At 31.9% G+C, this 23,420-nt stretch overlaps 1 protein-coding gene across 9 annotated transcripts in view; it reads right to left on the reverse strand.

Annotated features, from left to right (window-relative positions):
• LOC130902217 (CUGBP Elav-like family member 4) overlaps window positions 1-23,420 on the reverse strand; it is a 1,507,660-nt gene that overhangs the window by 245,302 nt on the left and 1,238,938 nt on the right. For 2 of the 9 annotated variants that reach the window (XM_057814161.1, XM_057814163.1), the window contains exon 1: window positions 17,613-17,849. The exons of 6 other annotated variants lie outside the window; for them this stretch is intronic. Coding sequence is in view for 1 of the 3 variants with exons in the window: in XM_057814157.1 (XP_057670140.1) it covers window positions 17,613-17,666 (54 nt within the window). In the remaining 2 variants the exon portion in view is untranslated. Of the gene's footprint in view, window positions 1-17,612; window positions 17,881-23,420 lie in introns of those variants that run through there. One more of the 9 variants, XM_057814157.1, reaches the window with a different exon arrangement.

A 23,420-nucleotide genomic window follows, 5' to 3' on the forward strand; every position in this document is an offset into this window, starting at 1 on the left:
ATGTTTTTCTATTGATAACTTTGAATTTTCCGCTTGTAGCATTGCTTGATTTTATGTTAGACTGAAATGATTTTAAAGACCATAGTTTTGGTGAGGTGAAGACAAATCCAAATCAGCCTGTAATTTACTTACTAATTAGTATTTTTGGAAATCAAAACTTGTTTAAAAATACTTGATACCTATGTTCATCTATAGTGTGAACAACAAAGTTGACAAAGGAAACATGTTCCATGCGAAACATTAACAGGTGCTCTTGGAATATTAGGTCTACCAGTTGCATCTCACTTAAATTACGAGTTGTTGTCGTGACAAGTCTACAAATAATACTTTTAATCAATTATTGGCAAAAAATATTGTATGGAATCGATTTCAGGGCAATCTGAAATAAATAGGAAAAAAATCAGTTACTGGAAAATCTTCAGGAGATGAGATAGTTAAAGATACTCGTAGGAACTTAAAACCAAATAAGATGTATTGAATGTATTGCCGCCTCAAAAGAGAACTGAATATGACTAGATTTAGTATAGGAAGCAACGTGAGGATTTTGCTACGCATATGACGGAACATCCTCCCTCATTCTCTTGAGGTGTGAGAGAATACGGAAATTTATAGCATTATACATGGCATCGTTTGTAATAGAAGATGAGGTTCTTTCGCAGGTAGAGCCATCTCACATCTTGAACTTTCCGATCGTAGTAGAATTAATCATTTATAAAAATCGATTATCCTCAGTGTCACAGCAAGAGAAAAAGGCACAACATAACCTTTGAGTAGCACTATATATGAGACCATAAATTAAATTATACGTTCTGTAAATAAATGAAGTTACCATTTTCATAATTGTGATTATAAATAGATGCGTCCTATATCCATCTTATTTTTGAATATATTTGATTACTCGAATTAGAATTGGTTGGTATATCTAATATCCCGTGAACATATTTCACTAATAAATTAATAACAAATTTTTGCTCAGAATAATTTTTCAAGTTATCACTAAACATAGATAATAGAATACTTATTCAACCACGTTTTATCTGAATATACTGCATCACTGAATAGCGTTCCAATATAGAATCCATTTACCAAAAAGAGTTCAATTAGCGTTGGGGAGAAGAGGCCGCAGATGTTGTTGAAATGCGGAAGGGCAGCCGACCTTTACAGACCCACTGAAAATGTTACTTAGTCTTTGGGTCTCTGCTGGATATTAGTTTGGTCCCAACTGATGTTCTACTTTAGCTAAATGATGGATATCTTCTGGAGGGTGTTGTTTTTGACATGGGTCGATTAGGATATTGGGTAAATAGAATATTAAATATGGTTTCTGAAATGACAAGATTGGAAGCGAAGGAAGTTCTATCGTTGTAACAAAATTATTAAATCATATTTTGAGTCGATTCAAACAGAGAATCAGACGTAGTAGAAAAACGTTTTTCAGCGATATTTAGTAGTTTTGCCCCTAGAGGGACCTGTCATTTTAATTTAAATTGGGGAATATACCAGTAGCGGATCCTGACTTTATAAGGAGATGATGACAAAAATCTGAAAACATTCAATAAGAATCTATTTTTGTGTCATAACTGAAAGATGTGTAGTCCGTCATATAATAACTTCTCGACATTTTCAACGTGTGGTCAAGATTAATATTTGATTAACTGAATAACGGGTGGCAATAACCGAATAGTCAAGATTATTTGCGTCAGATAAAAGACTACCGAAGTTCTAATAAACGAATGGGGTACAAAAGGGGCTCAGTTCACGTTTGGTATCCTGTTTAAACTCATCTCCCTTACAGGCAGGTACATTTTATTCGTCTCTTCATTTTTTATAATTTAATATTCAGTTGTAGCAAGTTAACGAGGTATAATAATGATTTTTTTAAACTCCAAGTAGGACTACAATTAAGTTCATCTGTCTAAATAACGGCGTGTAATGTCGTTCAATTTATAATGATTCGTTTGCCTTTTAACGAATACTTTCTGGCCTAAATATACATATTTTTAAAAGAATTTACATATTATTTTTTTAAGCCTATGGTAGATAGATCAATTTAAATTGTCGGCAAGGGTTTTTGTAATCTCCTATTGATATTGGAATAACTTCAATCATTTATTGATTGGACCAGTTATTTCACCAAACCGGATAATTGGTGAAAGTTATTTGGAGTTTCTCCAAAATTCTCTAATAGATTTATTCTGTCATCGTGATTGATATTGGAACATTGGTTCACGTATAACGGAGCAGCATCTTATTTTATTATCACGATAAGAGACTTATGAAAACTTCAATATATAAATAAATCAATTGTACGAGGAAATAATCGTCTTCAAAATTGGCCTCTCCGTCCAACAGACCTCATTAGATGTGATTTCTTCTCTTGTACGGCGTTAAAGGAGTCTGTTTATTCTTCTACAGAATACTAAAAAAAATTGTGGAATCGCATTACAGAAAAAAAATTTCAGCGAAAAATAATATGGTGTCAAAGCAGAGAACAAAATTGTGACAATTTAATTACTACAAAAACTGATTGAAATTTGTTTTGACATTTCTGTAACATTTTGAACAGCATTGTTGAAAACATTTCTGGTTATTCGACTTGAATTGCCCATATTTTAAATAAATTTTTTTCTAAATCAACTAACAGATTTAAACTTCTCATAAATTTAAGGATTAGGTCACCCCTAAGTAACCGCCCTCAATTGTTGGATCGCCGTCTACTTTTCATTACTTAGTACCCTCAATAGTTTCATACATTGTAGAAAATTTAATATTTTCAAGTTAAATCGCTGCAAAGAAATTAATAGGTTAAGTTTGGAACCTCACAACTCCTCAGGGATGCTGCTTGGTATAGGAAAAAATTGCCATCTATCGTCATATTTTTGATTCTCTTATATAGTTTTATGTGTGGTATTCATAATTCGAAATATTTATATGTATTAATAAAATATTATTTGTGAAATATATGAAAGTTCTTTTTCCTTTGATTATTTACTATGGAACATCAATAAATTTAGCATTCCTAAAATTAAATGATGTGATATTTTTGTTAGTAATAGGAAATTAAAATATGTTTACGCCTCGTAAAAAACGACAATGAATCCACAACAAAAGTGAAGTCATAACAACATTTCATCATCTATAGTTTTACAAGCTCGAATTCCTGGAAAATACTGGCCAGGAAACGTGAACAAACAACCCCGAAATTTGAGCCACAAACAAGTTTTAATTGAACAATCTATTGAAATTATTGATTTGGTTTCTCAGTGCAATTAAATGAAGCCGGATAGAAATTGAGTTTAACAAATATTGAGGTAATAGTGAATTATTCATTAGAAAATTAGTACTTTTAAGAAATATATTGTTCTCAATGTATTAATCTAAATTGAAGTATTCATTGTTCTAATTGATAGAATTATTATTATTGAGAACATGAACTAATTACAGTCTGTTTTCAAATCACACACCTTCCTAACATAACACGAAACTTTTTATTGTTCACCAGGTCTGTTTTTTTGTTATATTCATTGAAAGATGTTCTTTTTTAAGATAAAATATTGATAACATTACTTAATTTTGGTGATCTCTTATTTTTACATTTTATAATTACATATTCATTCATTTATTGGAATAGTTTGTATTCCATCTTGTTGAGAAACTAAGTTATCCTAGCAGTATAGCAGTACAAATTTATACAGTGTGTTTATAAAATAATCTAGCTTGCTCCTATTGCGACTTCTATTAGGCTTACAAACAAATCTTCCATGTTGTTCCATACATAAGTTCATAAGTAATAAATAAGGCGCAACTTTTTTCGAAACTAACGTATCAATATTGTCAGTTGAAAGCTTGTATGTATATAATTTCAGAATTTAATAACCTTCTTAGTGCAAATAACAAGACCAAATGAAATCGTTGATGAAAAAATTATTCAATGGAAGGTTCCTTACAGACACAAATAATTGAATATAGCAAATTATTCTTTCTAATTTGATAGTATTCGAGTCTATTATAAACGCATAGTACGCATTTGCTGATGTGTTTGTTTTCAGCGTTCTATTACTCAGATAATCCCGATTTTCATGTTTCATCTAGTAAAAAATGTTTTTTTATACACCAAAAAAATTATCCGAAGCTGATCAATCGTAAGATCTGGCTGGCCACAATATTTGTCTTGGATAATCTCATTCAAGTAATTTTCACATAACTTTTCATCAAATTTTGAATGAAAATATTTACTCAGTAATGTAACCCTTCTTCTTCATATGAGTATAAAAATTAATCTGTCATATCTATGTACACTTGGCGGAAACTTATAATCATCCTATCGAGAACGGAGTAGAAGAACGTTAATATTTTTCTGCTACTGCATGGAGATTTGCCACGATGTTTTGTACTACAAAGACTTCTTTAAGAAATACATATCAATAAATATTAAAATAACCATTTCTTAACCTTTCAAAAACAGAATATGATCTCATTCTAACGTTGTCAATGACTTTGAACAAATGGAATATCGGTTCTAAAATAACTTTTAGCCTTATTTTGAAGAGAGTGATAGTCATATTATGGATATATTTCTATTGTTGTGCCTTTAAAAGCCCATCTTAAAGTATAACTTTATCGTATTCTCTTCTTCTGAAGTTTGTAATATATATTTATATTTATTATTTTCTATAGATACTTTCGAGTAATTTCTTTGAATATTCGAAACACTTCTTGTCATGAATTTCTCATTCGATAACCTTACCAGTCATTGTCTAATGAAGCAAACATTCTACTTTTGCTATCCCTAATCTTATGTCATGATCTTAACATAACCACCATTTTGTTCTATCTGTAGCATCTCCTCATATTTCCTTATATTTAATTATTGAAAGAAAACCAGCATAAGTAACAAAATACTCAGATCAGCTTCCTTGTATAATATTTCTCTAGCTCTCCACAATAAGGATTTACATATTATACCATAATCGTTAGTTCCACTATATCATGATATGTATTAGAAATAGCATTTTATGGTGTAAATCTTCTGTTATTTTCTGGATTGTAATGAAGCTATAACTTGGACTTGCTTTAAGCTACTTAATTGCAGTCCAATTGTTTTTTCAAAGGGATTTTGTTATTTTCGTCTTTCTAGAATAGAAAAGTTCTTTTCTTAGTTGTGGTTGTGCTTTCAATAATTAATTTTGATTGATTGAATAATTGCTAAGTGCTATTTTTTATTAGTTGGAAGGCAATGAGGCTCATATTATTTACTGTCTTTGTAGTGTAGCGAGAAATAATTATGATTACTGTCACTGCTGTCTATCGATTATAGAGGGGTATTGAGAAAATGAAGTAAATGATATTGGATAATTTATGAGTAGGTACCTGTTCCTCAATGCCACCATTGAAATGTAAATATTTGAATGATCCGTAACACGTATCTGAATCAGATAAAGCTGAAAATAATTCTGACCCTAACTTTAGATCTGGGACTTCGAGCTAGCATCATCCGTTCGTGGAAGTAATATTTTTTTTTTTCGAAATTAGCAGTAAAGTGAAACATTAACGCCATTTGGTCGATAGAAATCGGTTGTGAAATCATTTGTTAGTGCCAAGGAACTCAATCATATTAGGCAACTAAACGCGGCAATCATAAGCTATTCTGTTCGCCTTAATACCAAGTATTTTTTAGCTTGGGCGATTAAAAAAAAATGATATGTAACGTGGCACTAAAATCTCTTTTTGTCACTTATGTAGTTGCCTCGACTAAAATCTCCATTCTCGTGTTAAACAGTATGACTTTTGTGCATAAATAACAATTTTTGTGAAAAAATTATGTGAGACAAATTTATATCTTCACACATACAAGAGTCACAGAGTGTTGCGTGTTAATTAAACTTCACTTTTGAATTACAAATATGGATTTTTTCCTATAAAATCTTGGTTATTTGAAGAAAAAGCAAGGATAGACATTACATCACTCAATAAGTTATGTCACTGACACACAGATGGCGCTTCCATTGTCAAGTCCGTATGACGTTCAATATTCACCAACTTTCAAAAGTCTGAGTGTGAAATTTCGATTAGTCAGGGAAATGGGGGAGAGACATTTAAATGAAGCTATTTTTGTTTACATGTGTTAATTTACCAATTCTTCTTGACGAAAAAAAAATACTGTACAAACTGAGCAGAGACTTCAAAATTATTATCTGGACTCTACTCTATCGCAAAAAATCATTTGTTATTGTTTTGCTAAATTTAAACATGGTCGTACTGACACTAATGATGATGGACGTTGTCGTCGTCCAATTGAGATGGTTATTCCAGAAAACATAAAAAAAGTCCACAAATTGGTTATATCCCATCGTAAATTGAAATTGTATGAGATAACTGAGGCTTTGAAGATATCAAAAGGCAGTGTGTTTACAGTTACGCATACTCTCGGTCGATCAAAAACAAAAACGTGTTATGATTCAGAGCAGTGTTTGGCAATGTTTACACGTAATAAATCAGATTTTTTGCGTCGATATGTGACAATAGATGACACATGGATCCATGACTCAATTATCTGAGTGGACTGCAGTCAGTGAACCACATCCGAAGCGTCCAAAGGCACAATAGACAGCTGGGAAGGTTATGGGATGCGCATGAAATATTGTTCATCGACTATCTCCAACTGAGAGAGACAATCAATAACGAATACTATATAGAGTTGTTAGATTGTTTTAATGGAAAAATAATGTAAAAACTGCCTCATATGTCGAAGAAAAAACCAATGTTTCACCAAGACAATGCACCGATTCACAAGTCGATGGCAACGATGATTGAATTGGTCGAATTACATTCGAATTGCTTGCTAATCCACGGTACAGTCGAGATCTGACCCCAAGTGACTACTGGCTAGTTTATGATATCAAAAAAATGCTCACCAGTAAGAAATTCAGCTTAAATGGAGAGCAATTTCTAAAACAGAAGCCTTTTTTCGGGCAAAACACAAATCCTTTTACAATCAAGACATGGAGAAATTAAGGAAGCGTTGGAATGATTGTATTGGTATTGAAGCAGATTACATTGATGAATAAAATCGATTATATAGTTATTCACTTGACTTATTGAGTGGTTAGTTTTACTGTTGAGAAATTGAGACTGGATATGAAATATATTTTGGAATCAGCAACAATGGGTGACTACTTGTTATCCCAAAAAGTTATATTTTACCTCGGATAAATTACAATGGAAAAGTATATTATTAGTTGTCTTTGATACTAGTTGGTAAAATACTCATAACCAAATTGTACGTGCTATAGCTTTAATCGAATTATTTTCTAAACTACATGCTCCAAAAACCAGCGTTAACCATTTTTTTGAGAAAGGAAAGAATTTTTGTAGATTGTTGTAGCCATAACAACAACTTACGGAAGTAAGATAAGGATTATTGAAAATCGTTATGTCCATGAAAACTTTTCTTTACAGAAGAATATATAAAGGGATTCAAAATGTATTTATTATAAAAAAATTGTTATGTTTTGAAAACCTCAAAGCTAAACTAACTAAAATCATCTTGACTGCGGTAAGAAGAAAAAATCATCCCTTTATCAACCTTTTAAACAGTATTTTCAACAATCCTAATCTGGTTATGTATCAACATTTCGAAACAAACAAGAATGCAAAAGAAAATTGAATTAGCAGAAAACAAAGAAAGAATCTCATATACGAGTCTCCCGTTTCCGAACAAAAACGCAACAAAAAATATTATTTCCATATTTTTCGTGGTGGAAGATTTTAGCCACAAAGTTCGTCTTTATTGTTCACTTTGAAGTTGTTTGTTACACAGTCGAGTGCTTTGAGTGAGGACCTTGATTCGTTTGCAGCGAAATAAAGCAACAAGAAATCATTTATAAAAACGGCTCTTGTCTGTACGAAACATACGAGGTACTTTGAAAAAAACTTTTATGTAAAATATTATTATATATATACTTTTATGAAGTGAGTATATTTGCGCTTAATTGAAGCTTAAGCTCTAGCAATATTGAAAAAAGTTATCATTATGGAATGATCGACAAAAATAAATTACGGTCTAATAATAAGATGAAAAAACTGTCAAAATTTCATTTAGGAAACAAGGAAATTATCCATGCGAAGGAAACCCAAAAGAGAAGAAGCTCGTTAAGGCTAAAACAAAGATAAAGCACGAAGCTCTGCAAAATATTTGCAGAGAAAATATGGTTGCAGTGAATGGAGACGTTTTTATCCGATACACAAAGGTATCAATATATTTGAAACGAAAGATAGTTACTAAAGTTGAGAAATTGTATAAGTTTGAAAATTTTGTAGACAGATGAGAATTTGACGTTTGATTTCTTTTAGTATTTATGAAAATATGATATTGGCACTGACAATTTGCGTATTTATATCAATTTATATTTATGATAGTGCAATATAAATGGATCTAGTGTGGAAACAGGGGAAAATTAACTGCGAAAGTGCCGGTGAGGATTAATTTGACCAATTATTTAAATACGTTAATACCGAAAGAACTCGATAAAATTATATCGAACAACAAAGAAAACCAAAGTCAAATTGAACAATGAACGTAGAACGTTAATTGGTTTTTTTTTCTTATTGGAATGATTTCAGCTCATCTCTCTATGAATTAAAAAGTTCTGTAAATACTTTTCTAATATTATTCATGATGTTCTGTTGGATTTGAATCAATATTTTTCCTTGTTAATATTCACAGTTTTTTCCAAACTGCATGATGAACAAATGATTTTATTATGGATATAATCAACTACCTGTTCATTTGGACCATAATTGGAGTCTACTCAATTTTTTAAATATGGAAACAATAATGTGAATATGTCAAATCTGATAAACCATCATAAAAAGTGACATTTAAAATGATGAACGAACTCTGAACTTGTTGTAATAAGAGTGATATTTGAGATGCTTACAGGTTCATGGAGCATTTGTCTTGATACAAAAACGGAAATAAATGGCGAGCATACCGTCTCGATCAACCGTGTTTTGCTGGTTTTTGGTCGTCCAAAATCGGCTGTTGCGCCAGAGAACATCAATGCTGTGCGAAAACTGATATCGCAAGATCATCATGTAACATATGAGACGCGACGATTCATGAATCTATGCATATAAACCCGAAACTGTAATAGAATCGACTGTATGGGTCTTTCAAGACGAGCCAAATCCAACAGAAATTGTTCCCGCACGAAGCACGTCCAAGCAAATGGTCGTCTGTTTTTTCCAAATAACAGTCAATTTTGAATTATATACCAGCATTTGTTTGCCACAAAAAAATCAGGGGAACCAATCGCAAAAGACAAATAATTCTCCACTATGACAATGCGAGCTCTCAAGCATCAATTCAAACAATACAAATCGAAATATAGGATTGATAGGTCATCCGCCATTCAGTCCTTGTCCGGCAATCAATGATTTCTTATCATTTTCGCAGATCAGAAATAAATTACAGGTTTTTCTACACTTGAATATCCGGTAGATATGTTTATATCACATATTTTGGAGGTACCTCAATCGGAATGGAAAAAATGCTTCAATAATTTATTCAAATACATGCCAAAGTGTATTGATCTCAATGGATTATATTTTGAGAAACAATGAATCGTATCCAATTATAAATATTTGTTTTCATTTGTCTATTTCAAAACTTAAGAAGCCATCTTTCCAATCATTGTTATTGTCAGAATCTATTTCATATAAACAATCGTCACTATCTGAATCATATTTGGGTTAATTAATGTTTACTTTTTGCATTACTGCGCCAATGGAATGATCTTTCTATTGTTCATATATACCAAACACTCTATCAAAAACTTCGTCTAGCCTCCTTCTAGGAAATATTTAAAAAAATTATTGGAAAGTTATTGCGTTTATGGCTCTTAAATACAATTTAGATAATATAGTGAAAACCTCAATATTTCACGTCTTTATGATAATTAAAATATTTCACGTCTTTATGATAATTAAAAAATACTATTTTCAGACAACCATTGCTATATTAATTCCTCCAGCTCCTTTGCGCGTTTTTTCTATTACAATCTCACTATTCCGGACAAGTTAACTAAAAGTTATTCATTTAGATGTTTCCATAATTTTTGAAGTTGATATTGTCATAGTAAACTATTTTTACTTTGTGATATCCATTGCAAATATGACCTACAAAAAATCAAAGCCCGTTATCTGCAGTATTTATTCCAATAATTGGTCCTTTTGAAACTGATATTCAAAAGCCTTCCGTCATTTCAACTATTTCTCGTCAACTGATAGGTGGATTCCATAATTGTGACCAACGTATGTACTTTTTCTTTTTGCCGAATACCTTTTTCAATGTCAGATGTCTTATTGCATTTTTTCAACCCTAGATATTTTTCTAAAGCAAAATTCCAAAATGTTAGTTATTTTTGATCCATAGCTCATTTACTCGGTACTAATAATCTTTTCAAAGTTGCATTTGAATCTTTTTCAAAGCTGGAAATTGATATATATTCGACGTAATACACATGATTGGCTCCTTCTAGTTCTATTTTAGAAGTTTTCTTCGTATGTGTTTCATCTATGGTGAACTATAGTCTTGATAACCCCATACTACTTTCGTTCTCAATAATAACAAACTATAGGAATCTGTACTGTTTTCAAAAAGCTCATAATCAGTTTGGTCTTTAATATACACCCCACGAAAATTATCGCATTACTGGTATTTTAGGATACTTAATTATATTTTTTTGGGACAATCTGTATATGGATCAACTTAAAAGATATTTCTGGTTTCTTATCACGGGCAAATAAATATCACAATTTCTTACAAATTTTTTTGGAAGCAAAAATGCTCGAGTAAATCATTGCTGTCTTGGAGAATGCATTGAGATCGAGAACTATCTAAGCAAATTGCGTTATTGTATAGTGAAAATTTATTTTGTTAATAATGGATGTGCCTCTACGTTTAACAAGATATGTGACGAATGAAGAAGCCGCTAGAATAATCGAGTTCATACAAGATGGCCGCAGTCAAAGATACGTCACCGGGGTAATTGGAATGCAACAATGCACCATATCCAGAGTTGTTATTCACTACCAAGAAACAGGGCAGCTAACCAGAAGACCCGGACAGGGCCGCGGAAAGGTAACTTCGGTAGTAGATGATCGACATTTGAGGTTAACGGCATCAAGAATTAGGAATACCACCACTCGGAGACTGCAAACAGATCTGTTACTTACTCGAAATGTCCGAATGAGCCTACAAAGAGTTCGAAATAGGCTGAGAGAAGCAGGTATACGAACCAGAGTTCCAGCTAGAGGTCCACGTCTTACCAGAGAAGATCGAGTATCAAGATTGGAATTTGCTTGAGAACATGTAAATTGGAATATTCAAGATTGGTCCAATATTTTATTCACAGATGAATCAAGATTTTGTCTGTATTCATGAGATAGGCGTGTACCAGCATATAGGCGAAGTAGTGAAAGGCACGGTCAAGTAAATTTTTGTCAAACTGAAAGGTTTGGTGATGGTATGGGGAGGAATTTCTTTCGAGGGTCGCACAAAGTTGGTACCAGTGAATGATGGAAGACTAATTGCTGATAGGTACATAACCAATATCCTAGAACCTGTTTAGAAGCCTTCCTAGACGAATGGAAACGAGGGGCAGCAACACACGCTATTAGAAATTCATTGGCTGGTTTTAGTTCAAGCATCTATGGTCTGGTAAATCAAACTTTTTGTCCTCTGTAGATTAAACTTAAAATAAATGTTGCAAAAGGAGTGTCTATTAGTGTTCTAATTCTTTATAATAATAAAATTCGAAAAAAGGCAACACATTTAAAAAAATAATGAGTGATGCGATAATTTTAATAGATATTAAATTTCGAACTATATTTTTCTAATAATCAGGTCCCACAATTGATTTAACCCCCTTATAATTTTATTAAGTTATCATCATCATCGATAGTCGAACGACGAGACATTGAAGGTAGCAAAAAAATTCCTTAGAACCCCATTGTGAGTCACGATTTGTAAACTTATTCCCCTTTCATCAAGAGAACTCAGTGTGTAACAGAATAAAAAGCGCTAGTCATCCTTTTTAAATTGAGGGTCTTTATTACGTCTATTGATCGTTCTCTGATAGTGTCACTTGTTATTAAAAACGCTCATTTTAAGTGCTCATAATTTTTACGTGAAAGTCCCAATTACAATTTATGAAATAATGAAATTTTCTGAGCAAAATTCATAATGCCATTACAAGAAATTGATTTTTTACCGTAGCAAATGACCTTGTATAAAAGAATAAATTAATTATGTTTAATATTGGTTTGGAAATTTCAGCCCAATAAAACAAATTTAATAATACATTTCTTTATATATATTTATATCAATTTTTGTTTTATAAAATTTTATCAACTCCATTAAAACTGGAATCAAACAAGTTTATGTTCAGCCCATCAGAATAACAGGTTATAAATATTTCTATTAACGAGATTTTTTTAATCCACAATACAAATTTTCACAGAAAACTTGACTTGGATATGTTTTTAGACACAACTCGTTTCAATTTCTTTGAAAAACATGAATATCTTCTCAAATAACTATCATTTCAATACATTATTCCATTTTCGTCACAAATAATATAATTATAACTCATCTCGTAATTATGTTGTGCGATGATTTGAAATAGTTTTGGCCAACTAAATTCACTCGCATTAATCGTCTGAGTGTTTGTTTAACTATATACACAAAGTTTCCGTGTTTCGTATCTTCTCGCCCAAAAGCTGCTCGGAATATGGCTTATATCTTTTGTTGTGTTGGTGATGTGACCAGAAATAGAAACATTAACATTATTAGACTACCAACCAATCATTGTAAATCTCATAATTTTAGTCGGAATTGAAACGGATGCTAGACAAAAAACTTCGATCTTGAAGATATTTCTGCACAAGTTATTGAAGCTGTAAATGCTAAAAAGGTGGAAAACGGATTCTACGATTATTCACTACATAAATCCGAAATACCCCATTGGTTGTGGTACAATTTTTTTTTGTAAGCAGTGAACACAAAATAATCTCCAATGAACATTAAAACTATTGTTTTATATGGAAATAATATTGAAATAATATTGACAGTATTACGTATTAGCCATCAGAAACATGAACAAGGTGGCTTTGTGAAAACTATTATTCAAAAAGATCACTTGTCAGTTGATCCTAGACCAGAGTTTTCAAATGTCACGTTCGGTTTACATTTAAAATTTAACCTAAATATTTGTTATATATTTTATATTTTATCCATCTTACCCCATCAGTTTTGTTGTTTACATGGAATGTTCTAATCAAATTCTCACTCACATTAAATCAATCAATTAATTTCGCATACTTTGTTACTCTTGACTATAATACATGATTCCAATACAAAAATTGATGTAATATTTTATAATATCGATCCATTTTCTTATGCAACATGTTATAAAACTTTCAAATTAAACTTTGGAATTTAACTTATGAATGACGCTACAAAAAAACAAGGAAAATTTATAATTCCATTGAAAGATTGATTTACCAGTTTCAAAGTGATGAAAACTACGGAAAACATTTGATTTAAGTTACCAACAGTTGATGGCTTGACACAATTGTAACAAAATTGATTGAGCTCAGATATTTACGAAAATAAAAACAAAAAATTAACTCGGATATAAGCATGAGGTCACCACGCGGTGGAGATGATAAGATAAGATTAGAAGTCATAAGACTGGAACCTACCACAATTGTTGCAGTAGTATGAGTTCTTCGATGTCCGATTCTTCTTTTTTTGAAACGCTGACTCTGCTGGAGTCAATTTCTATATTAAACTGAATATCCTTCTCCATTCTGTTCTGTTTTCCGTCTGCTTTTCTTTTTACCTTGACTACGTTCCTTCGTGGTTGCGTAGAGTGACAATTCTTTCTAATATTTACGTACTATTTTACTGTTTATTAAGACAAGCCTATTTTGGAATAATGGTCCAAACGACAGTGTAGATATTTTTCATAAAACTTAGACATTTTGCAGGCAATGTGAATGAAGATAGTGTGTTATGCGGGTGGGTTGACATATGCTTTGCTTTATTGTAGTCCGGGGAACGTTTAAAGGTTGGGTAGCTCAGTTAATAATTCTTATACTATTCCTATTGGCTCTTTGAATCACTTAGGGTCTAGCTACATCGACTTTTTACGGTTGTAAAATATGAGAACTTTGTTTAAAATAAATGATGAATCATGAATTTTGATGAAGGAAAGAAAAAAATATTCACCTCCTAATTCTCATACATCTTCATCATCTATTCTGTTTTATATAGGTTAGATGGTGGATAATGTGAGCATTGCATGAAGTTGTTCAAGACTTTATCTTGTATATTATATTAGTTAATTGTACTCGTACTACTTCGGTATTGATTGATAATTCCTCAACTTATTTTCATGTGGACCAAAGAACTCATAGTTTTTAACGTAGACCTAAAACTAGGACTGTAAACACTTTTGTGACAAACTGTGCGATATCTGCTCATTTTCATCCAAATTAGAGTCGTGCAGAATCTCACCTGGAGTTATCCTAAACAATTATATACATTACAGGAAATTTGGCAAAATCTTAACAAGAACGCATAGTAAGTAACAGCCTTGTTGAAAAGGCATTTTAAAAAGAGTTTTTGCATATGAAATGACGGATTTATTTAGCTAAAAACTATGGAGGGATGTTCCATAGTTGACGATCACTTTTGCTGTGATTGATATGTGTGAATATTATAATACGTTAAGTTTCGTAACAGACATTATGAACTGATTCGTGAATTCTCTTCAACTATTAATTCTACGGATAATACGAGTGCTGATTCTCTTTTAATTTGTATGTTCCATACACTTGTATGTTATAAGGGGCCTTGGAGTTGAAACCCTTCTCAATTTGCTACTTAACATTAAGTTTCATGTGAAAAAGTTTGAAAATCCTCAGAAATGTTGGAATGTGTCTTTGGTAGCTTTCAAGTGGTCTGAGCAATTTAGAAGTGGAAATGTGGGAGTAATGAACTTAAAGATATACGAAACTGTACGAAATAAGACATCAAAATAAGTAATTATGGTACTTGATTGTTTGCGAAACTATGTCTATTGAAAGACACCTAAAAAAAGACTATGGAATTCCTTCATAATGATTACTCACGGTGCCACAAGTTACTTCTATTTCGTAAATTGATGATAGTTTAACGCTTTCCCCTTTGTCCAAATCCACTTCATAAACCAGATTTAGTATCATGCGATTTCTGATTCATTTCAAAAAAGAAATGTGCTAGAAGGCAAACATACCGGAAATATTTTCAGATTGAGATTATTGGAATATGTCGACTCATAGATTCAATGTTTCGATTATTATATTGCTAGTTGAGGACAGTACTTGGAAGGACATTAATTCAAGTTTTATGTTATCTTATTTATCACATTATCACACCTCGTAAGTTACCGTAAAATGAATTATTTCAGTTTCAAATGAATATTTAATAGTTCACTTAAAGAATTTTTTTTTGAATAATTTGTTTAATATAACTTATATTTTAACTTCATTGTATTTATTGAACCAGATTAACATGATAAGCTTTTTAACTTATTCGAATTTCAAAATTCACTCACATTTTATGCATACGTTGAACAACAAATTTCATTAAAATTTATTTCCACAAAACAAATCTCTTTCAAAGTATCACCGGACTAAACGTAAATCCATTTACATAATATTGAAATTTGAATATAAAAATTACGCGAAATTTGATTTATTCACATTCAGCAAAAATATATAGTTAAAAAATATGGAATGAATAAAATTACGTATTTTACTAAATAACCGAATATTTTATGTACTACGCAAATCTTATTTGAATTAAGAGGTGAGTGAAATCAAACATAATTTGGAATCAGCTCTATACATTTATCTTGAAACTCATGGTATATCTATGGGATGATTTAATTATATTATCATTATCATAACTCAATGCTAATACCTAGTAATAGTTACAAGTTACCAAGAGAACAAGCAATAAATGATTATTAAATTGTGTAATGAATAAAACATGGTGATGGTTGATGGACTTCAATGTAATGAAAACAATTTTTTGGCGATAATATTTTGTTGAAATAAAAAGTTTGTCGCCGTTTTTTATTACATTTGTTCGGAATTTTGTTTAGACAAACAAAGAAACGATTTAGAATAATTATCTGCGACATCTAAGAAACAAAATGCGCACAGTCTTTAGTCTCGTCTAACATATACATTGACAAAAACGTTAATTGTGGCAACGCCACTAGAAATATAAATCGAATATGAGTAAATAAAGTAATGATGGATAATATGATAATGATGAAGAATAATCAGAAAATATTTCTTTGCTAGAAATAGTTAGTATCAGAAAAAAAAACAGGAAAAAGAAAGAGGAGAGAAAAAAATATATGGGATTGATTACCTCCAACCTAGTAACTGATGAAGTGAAAACATTTTTGACAAAACTATCGAGAAAAGTTTCCAGACTGTAGCAAATAGACTAGAGAACATTAATAATGAATCTTGAGCCAAGGAAAAACAGTTCAACTAATCTCATAGGACAATTTGTCTGTAGCTATCTAAAGTCTTTAACTTTCATAGAAGGGAATGTGTTAAAAAAAATTTTGGTTTGGGTTTGGATTTTGTTGAATAGTAATGTAAGTTTAAAAGTACTTCACAATGAAAAAATGTTATCATATTTCTGGATGTGATTCTTACATGAAAAGAGGTCCTGGATTAAAACAAATGGAATGAGTTTTGAAAACGAATTTCAATTTATACAACTTCAGTTATAGTTGCACGTTCGAAACTCTCTAATTTCTATATATTGTACAGCAAACGTCGTTCCTAAATTATTTTTTGAATGATTAGGCACAAAAAATTGATGACATAGAGAACCGCTTTGCCATTCAGAAAAAACTTAATTTGGTCAAGAATGAGAAAATTCTACATTTTTAATTTCCAAACGCGGGTTTTCCTTCTAACCTAATATTGAAATCTAAAACGTTGTGGTTTGAAATGTTTTACAATGACATTTTTTGTTTAAATGAGAGATTTTTGTACAAGTTTACAATTCATTCATGAGCATTGAGTGGTGTGTAATTTTGTTCTTAGAATCCAAAGAGCAGCAAATGTTCCTCACTATTACCATTTCTGTTACCACTTTTTGTTAACTAATCAAAAACAATCACTGAGATATCTATTTCTATAATTTCCCGATTATAGAATAGAATAGTTCTCATACTAATATTGTATGCGTGAACATTTTCCAAAAACATTGGAATATTTCGAAAATGGAAATCAATTTTCCAATGTGGAGTTGAAATAAATGTAATGGAAACTGCAATGAAAATGGATTTTTATGGTTTGTTAAGAATTGGGAATGACGATAAATTATTTAATCCAATAAATTCCAAGTTTTATTTCTAGATATAATTACTTTCTAATTGTTTTTGAATTGATACATAAAGACATAAAATTTTAAATTACAATATCAGTATTATCTTTCCGCACATCATTTAATAATAACAAAATGTACTTACAAAATTGGACAAGTCGAACGGATTCGACCTGACCACCTCAAGAACTTGCACCATATGGAAAACCGTTTTTAAAATCCCACAAAAAAACCCAATAACAAAACTGTTCGCGTGCCGAACTGGTCACAGTCTGCCACAACCAACCGCTTTCCGTTATCAGCAGCAACAAGAGCGCGGCACGCTTTGATTATGAAAGAGTCGGTACGAGTTTCGGAGAGTTGGGAGAGTATCGCAGTGTGCTGTACGAGGTATAACTAGCACGCGTAACTATGGGTAACAAGAGGTTCAGACGTACATACGCAACTTTCGGTTGGATTCGTGTCGCGCTCGAAACGTATCGACGAAACGCAACCAATCGAGTGCGTTCTTCTCACGCACTCTTTATGGCCGTTATGAACGCGTCGCGTGTAGCAAGATCGATCGCGAGATGGAGAATTTGCGAGTATGATAGAGAATCGGAGACCAGACTCTCCCTACACTTCATTTTCAAAGGGTATCGTCGTCATAGGAGTCGAAGTCTGTTAGCAGTCCATCAGATATATATATACATGACTTACTTTTTGCTCGAGAATCGATTTTGAGAAATGTATGGAAATTCAAATCGTTTAGGTTGTCCGCAGATTTCTAACAGGTGTTTAGAAAGAAAATATAATTATAGAAAATGTTCATAGAACATTATTTAAATTTATATATTCATAATAACTATTTCTGTTTATAAACTTATATTGAGAATATGATTAAAATAGTTAAGTTTAGTTAGTTTTTTGTTAAATACACATGAAATTCTAATAGGATCGCGACATAATAATATGATTCTCTGAATACTTTTATTTGGTGACTCATAGGAATAATGATACGTAGGTAAACACCTTAGGTAAATTATCTTTTGTGGTTTCTATGAATGGCACAACTCCCAAATTATCTTCCACAGTGATTTCGCAACCAGTTTAACATAATCCATATAATATTTAAAAAACACAAAGAAACACATTTACGAATTCCAAAAATTGCATGATTTATTCATAATATTAAAAATATTATTAAAATAACATAAATACTACAAATTGTTCGCTTCAGAATCTTCCAGACTCACTTTGAATATTGTTGTTGAATTTTATAATTACCTACGTTCGCAGATGTCTATTTATGGTATTATTTTTATCAAATAATTGTTATTGAAATGTTGAATGATAACAATTCTTCTGTAAAAGTGAATATACGAGGTTTGGTAATGGAGTAACGATACGGATGCTATAAAATTATCCAGTGACAACATGATTCCTGCACAGTAATTCTCTTCTGTATTGAAATTACGACTCCAGAGATTCATCCACATGTTGAAGCAAATCTTTGACTGGTTCCTAGGACAACTTCAACAAGTCGCAAGAGAATAAATCCAGTGAATAGAGTCAATGTAGTGACACTATTATCTTTCTGTGAAACTTCGTAAAATTCAATAAGCATTGGATGGGTGCATTGTTGTGAAGAGGCAACTTTTTGTGTACCATCTCACCTCTGGGAAATAGGTGGTAGCTACCACCTTTTTCATCTCGAAATTTTAACGTAAAATGTGCCTGACTATTTAGCGAATGATAATGGTAAGGAAGCTCTGCGGAAGTGCTTAAAAAACCATCTCTAAACACTTTTAATAATTCACTGTAATTTCCAACCAATGAATTGTCAAATTTCGTACAAAAATTTGATCGTGAGTACCACTATCGTATATATAAAGCACATATATCAGAAAAAACTAAAGATTGCTCGCAAGTTCAGAATATATATGATTCAAGATTATATACAGGGTGATTAATTAAGAATGTCCAATCTCTGCACGGTGCATTCTAGACCTCAAAATAAGATGATTCTGCTCTACATACCTTATGCAAATATTACTAGTTTATTGAACTTAGAAGTTCTAGAAGTTCTAGTTAGAAGCAAATAACTCAATAACCGATTGAGTTACACGAATCAAAAAAGAGTAACTTTTTTTGTAGAATTTAACGGTTTTTAATATTTTTTCAATATTTCAGTTGTAAGTTTAGGCCAAAAGAAGTTCTTCTTCTTCTACTTCTTGGAGATCTGTCGATCTGTTAATTCTTAAGCTGCCTCTGCATCTTTTCCTGAGAGGTGGATTGCCAACTATCTTTTCACCTTTTAGGTGGTCTCCCGGGAGGCCTTGAGGCGGGCGGGTTGTTTTCTAGGACTATTCTCGTACATCCGTCTTACGTGGTTGTACCACTGCCTCTTACGCTGTCTTGCCCATCTCACAATGTCTTGTATCCCGCATTGCTCTATGACATCTCTATTTCTTACTCTGTCTCTTCTTGTTTTCCCCACTATTGTTCACAGTGTTTCTATCTCGGCCACCCTCAGCATTTGTTTAGTCTTGTTAGTGTCCTCGTCTTGTAGATTCTAATTTTGCTACCGCGCATGTACGGGTTGGACCAGACTATATCTCGTAGGTATTCTGATAGTGCGGATGCTTTGTTAATCTGGCTTCTTAGGTATTTAACTGGGTCGTGGTTTACTTTGATTTAATTAACACAAACAAGTGTAACTAGCGCCCTCTACTAGCAATGTTAACTTAAAGTGCAAATTATTATTCCTCATGCCAAAAAACGTAAAACTGCCAATTTTCAAAGAGAAATTGTGAAAACATAAAAAATTGTTGAGAAAATCAAAATTTAAATTTAAATTTTGAACATCCTGTATCTCGGTAACTAGCAATATTTGCATAGGGCATGTTGAGCAGAATCATCATATTTTGAGGTGTAATTATAATTATCAGTCCTGAGTATGTACCTGACATATAGAACTAGATAGCAGGTGTTTTCATTGGCATGAAAAGTGAAATTATATACATACGAGTTTTCTGTATCGTCACATAAAAGAGAGCTCAATAATATTTTCTCTAAAAACTATAACTCTATATACAAAGCTGCATAAAAAGTTGGAGGACAACCATTCCTATAGAGGGGGACAATTGTATTGTATTTCGGTCTTTACAGAAAATTCAAATATATGCAAATATATGCAAAGCCACGTTATTATTATTTGAATGAGAGAGTTCATATTTTAATAACATAAGAGGCTTTAGGTAATTTGTTCATTTTTTGTGTGACGAAAACATTTCTGTTAATTATATTTGCAAACTAAAATTCAAATTATGCGGTTTGAAATCCAAATTAAGGGACAGTATAATTTCCGTGGCGCCGCAATCTCATGATTGCTATAGCAAAATTTTTATTTCGTTTATTTTCGAGATTTCGATACTTGAAGTCATAACCAAACGTTAAAGATTTTCTTTGTAGAATAGATGGCGTTCAAAATTACTTGAAAATTTTTGACACTAATCACGAAGTTGAACAAACAAAAAGTATTTTATTTAGACTTCACATAATTCACCCTAATATTTCAATAATATATAAGAAAGAAAACAGATTGTCGAAGCGGAGTGGGTAATTTTATACAACTTTCATCACAATGTAATGAATATAATATTATTTGCGACGAATTTAGAAATGGTGACAACACTTTTCAAAAGGAATTGTTTATTGCCCGAAAATTATAGCTTTTTCGGCTCAAATATTGGACTAGACCGAAAAGTGAAGTACGTTGTATGTACTTATACCTATGGAAATCTCGGTATTCATTAGAAGAATGCAGTTCATCATTACGATAACAACGACATACCGACTTACTAATTGGACATTAAATGAGTTTTTCTTTTAAAAAATTTAAGTTAGTTTTTGGTTGCGATTACTGCAATAAATAATGGAAAGTATCAGAGAAAGCGGAGAAATTACGGCAACTGCGGCTACAACACAATTACTACCTAGAAAATCAAAGTTAAGGTCTAATGTGTTGATAGCTTATCTACGAAATTAATGGATCCAAATAAATGCAGAACTATTACGGAGGATAAAATTTCAACTTATGTGGCATGAAAATCATGAATCGTTAAACCTTCTACTCTGTGGAGTAAGAAATGATGTAAGCATAGCCAGTTTCTATAGTTTCACGCATTTCTTAAAAGAAATAACGTTGGATATGGAGCAAAGAAATCAGATATCTTCACATGATGGCTTCTGATTCGTGTTTCGCAGAGAATATATGAATTCTTTCATATGCGGCTATGGTGACTGAATTTTTTGATAAACAAATACGTGAGCCGGTAAGAAAGCAGATAAGAGGGAGGTTCAATTTGTTTCGAATCAATCAATTTGATTAGAATAGAATCAGATATATCACTCATGAATTCTGACCTACAAAAAAATTTTGTCCTAGCATAAGTTCTTTATAGGTCAATCACCCCTAACACCCCAACGTGTGATCAAATGCTCAGTCGAACGGACAGCACACGCCGCCCTTTTTCAAGGGATTCCCTGCTCTAATTTCGCCCTAGTTATTGATGTTTTTCGAATACCTTATTCTGAATGGATGGCTGACAACTCCCTTCACTTATTTGTTTCCACGGGTTGCCGTTTCCTACCCTTCTCAAATTTATTTGGAAGGGTCGTATATACAATTTTTCTGTTTTATACATGATAAATTTTCTAATTACACAAACGATGGCTGCAGGTCCATTTAAGTAAAGTTTATACTTTATCATATATTTTTCAACATTTCGTGTATTGTTTGACTAAATCATTGGGTTAATTGGGAAGCAAGGGAATTTCATGAGAATTCGAAAATGTAATAAGAACTGAAAGAAAAGAGAGCATCAAGAAATATTGGATAAAATAAAAGAGGGATAATTCTGGTTTGCTATGTTAAAGTATATTGTACGGTACTAGTGAGGTACATTGGTTTCTCTAGTTTGCTTCGTAATGTTTCTCATCAGGTGGGGTCTGATCCAAAGAATTCGAAAAATTTCATTATTATACCAGAAATACTACTGTAGTCAAATATATCATGCTGCTATCTCACATTTTCAAAATATTTTGGATTATGAGAATGCCTAAATGGAAATGAAACGACGTTAAGATTTGGTTGATTATATTTTGTATTTTCCGAAAAGCGAGCATCAAGTGCTGAATAAGTTCTGCAAATTGTTACGAATTAACACTATGTTATGGTTTCCCCACTTTTACTGGTGTAGCTAAAGACCACGAAATTTATTTCATTCTAAAAGTTTTCATGACATCTGATGTGTAGTAATGAAAAAGCTTACATATTATTGTAATTAATTGTTTTAACCCCATTATGACACACTATTTTGCATAAATACTTCAATTGTGTAAATAATTCTAGCTAAACAGTTACTGTATTTTTCTGATGGGGCTTGAATGATTTTCCTACTCAAAATTCAAATTACAAATTTACAGTTGATAGAAAATATAAGTAGAAAAGCGCTGACTTATATATGTCAAGAGCTGACAACTCACTTCAAAAATCATCTGCTGGAGTAGATAGACCAGACCGCGCTACACATCCATAGCTGAGAAAACATTTGAATCTTGAGCAGGAATCAAGAAAAAACAAGGAAAGTGAGTAAGTAATGAAAAGAGATCACCCATAGAAGAGTCTGTCCATCCGTAAATTAACAATATTTCGCTTTTCTAGAAGCTGAGAAAGATGGATGCCCAACGAAAAAATTGGAAGAGCAGAAAAAAGGAAGAGAAGAGGCAGTACCCTGAAGTTAACAGCTGGTCATTTGATGAAGAACAAGCAGAAAATGAGATAAGACCTTCAGATGAATTGAAAGAATGAATGCATCTGTAAAGGAAGCATTTTGGAAGAGATAGGTTTAAACTATGTATGCGCTCGTATGCGCGTTTTGTGTATTTCCTAAGGAAGGCTTCATGATAC

Source organism: Diorhabda carinulata, chromosome X, assembly GCF_026250575.1.
Source record: "Diorhabda carinulata isolate Delta chromosome X, icDioCari1.1, whole genome shotgun sequence".
NCBI lineage: Eukaryota > Metazoa > Arthropoda > Insecta > Coleoptera > Chrysomelidae > Diorhabda > Diorhabda carinulata.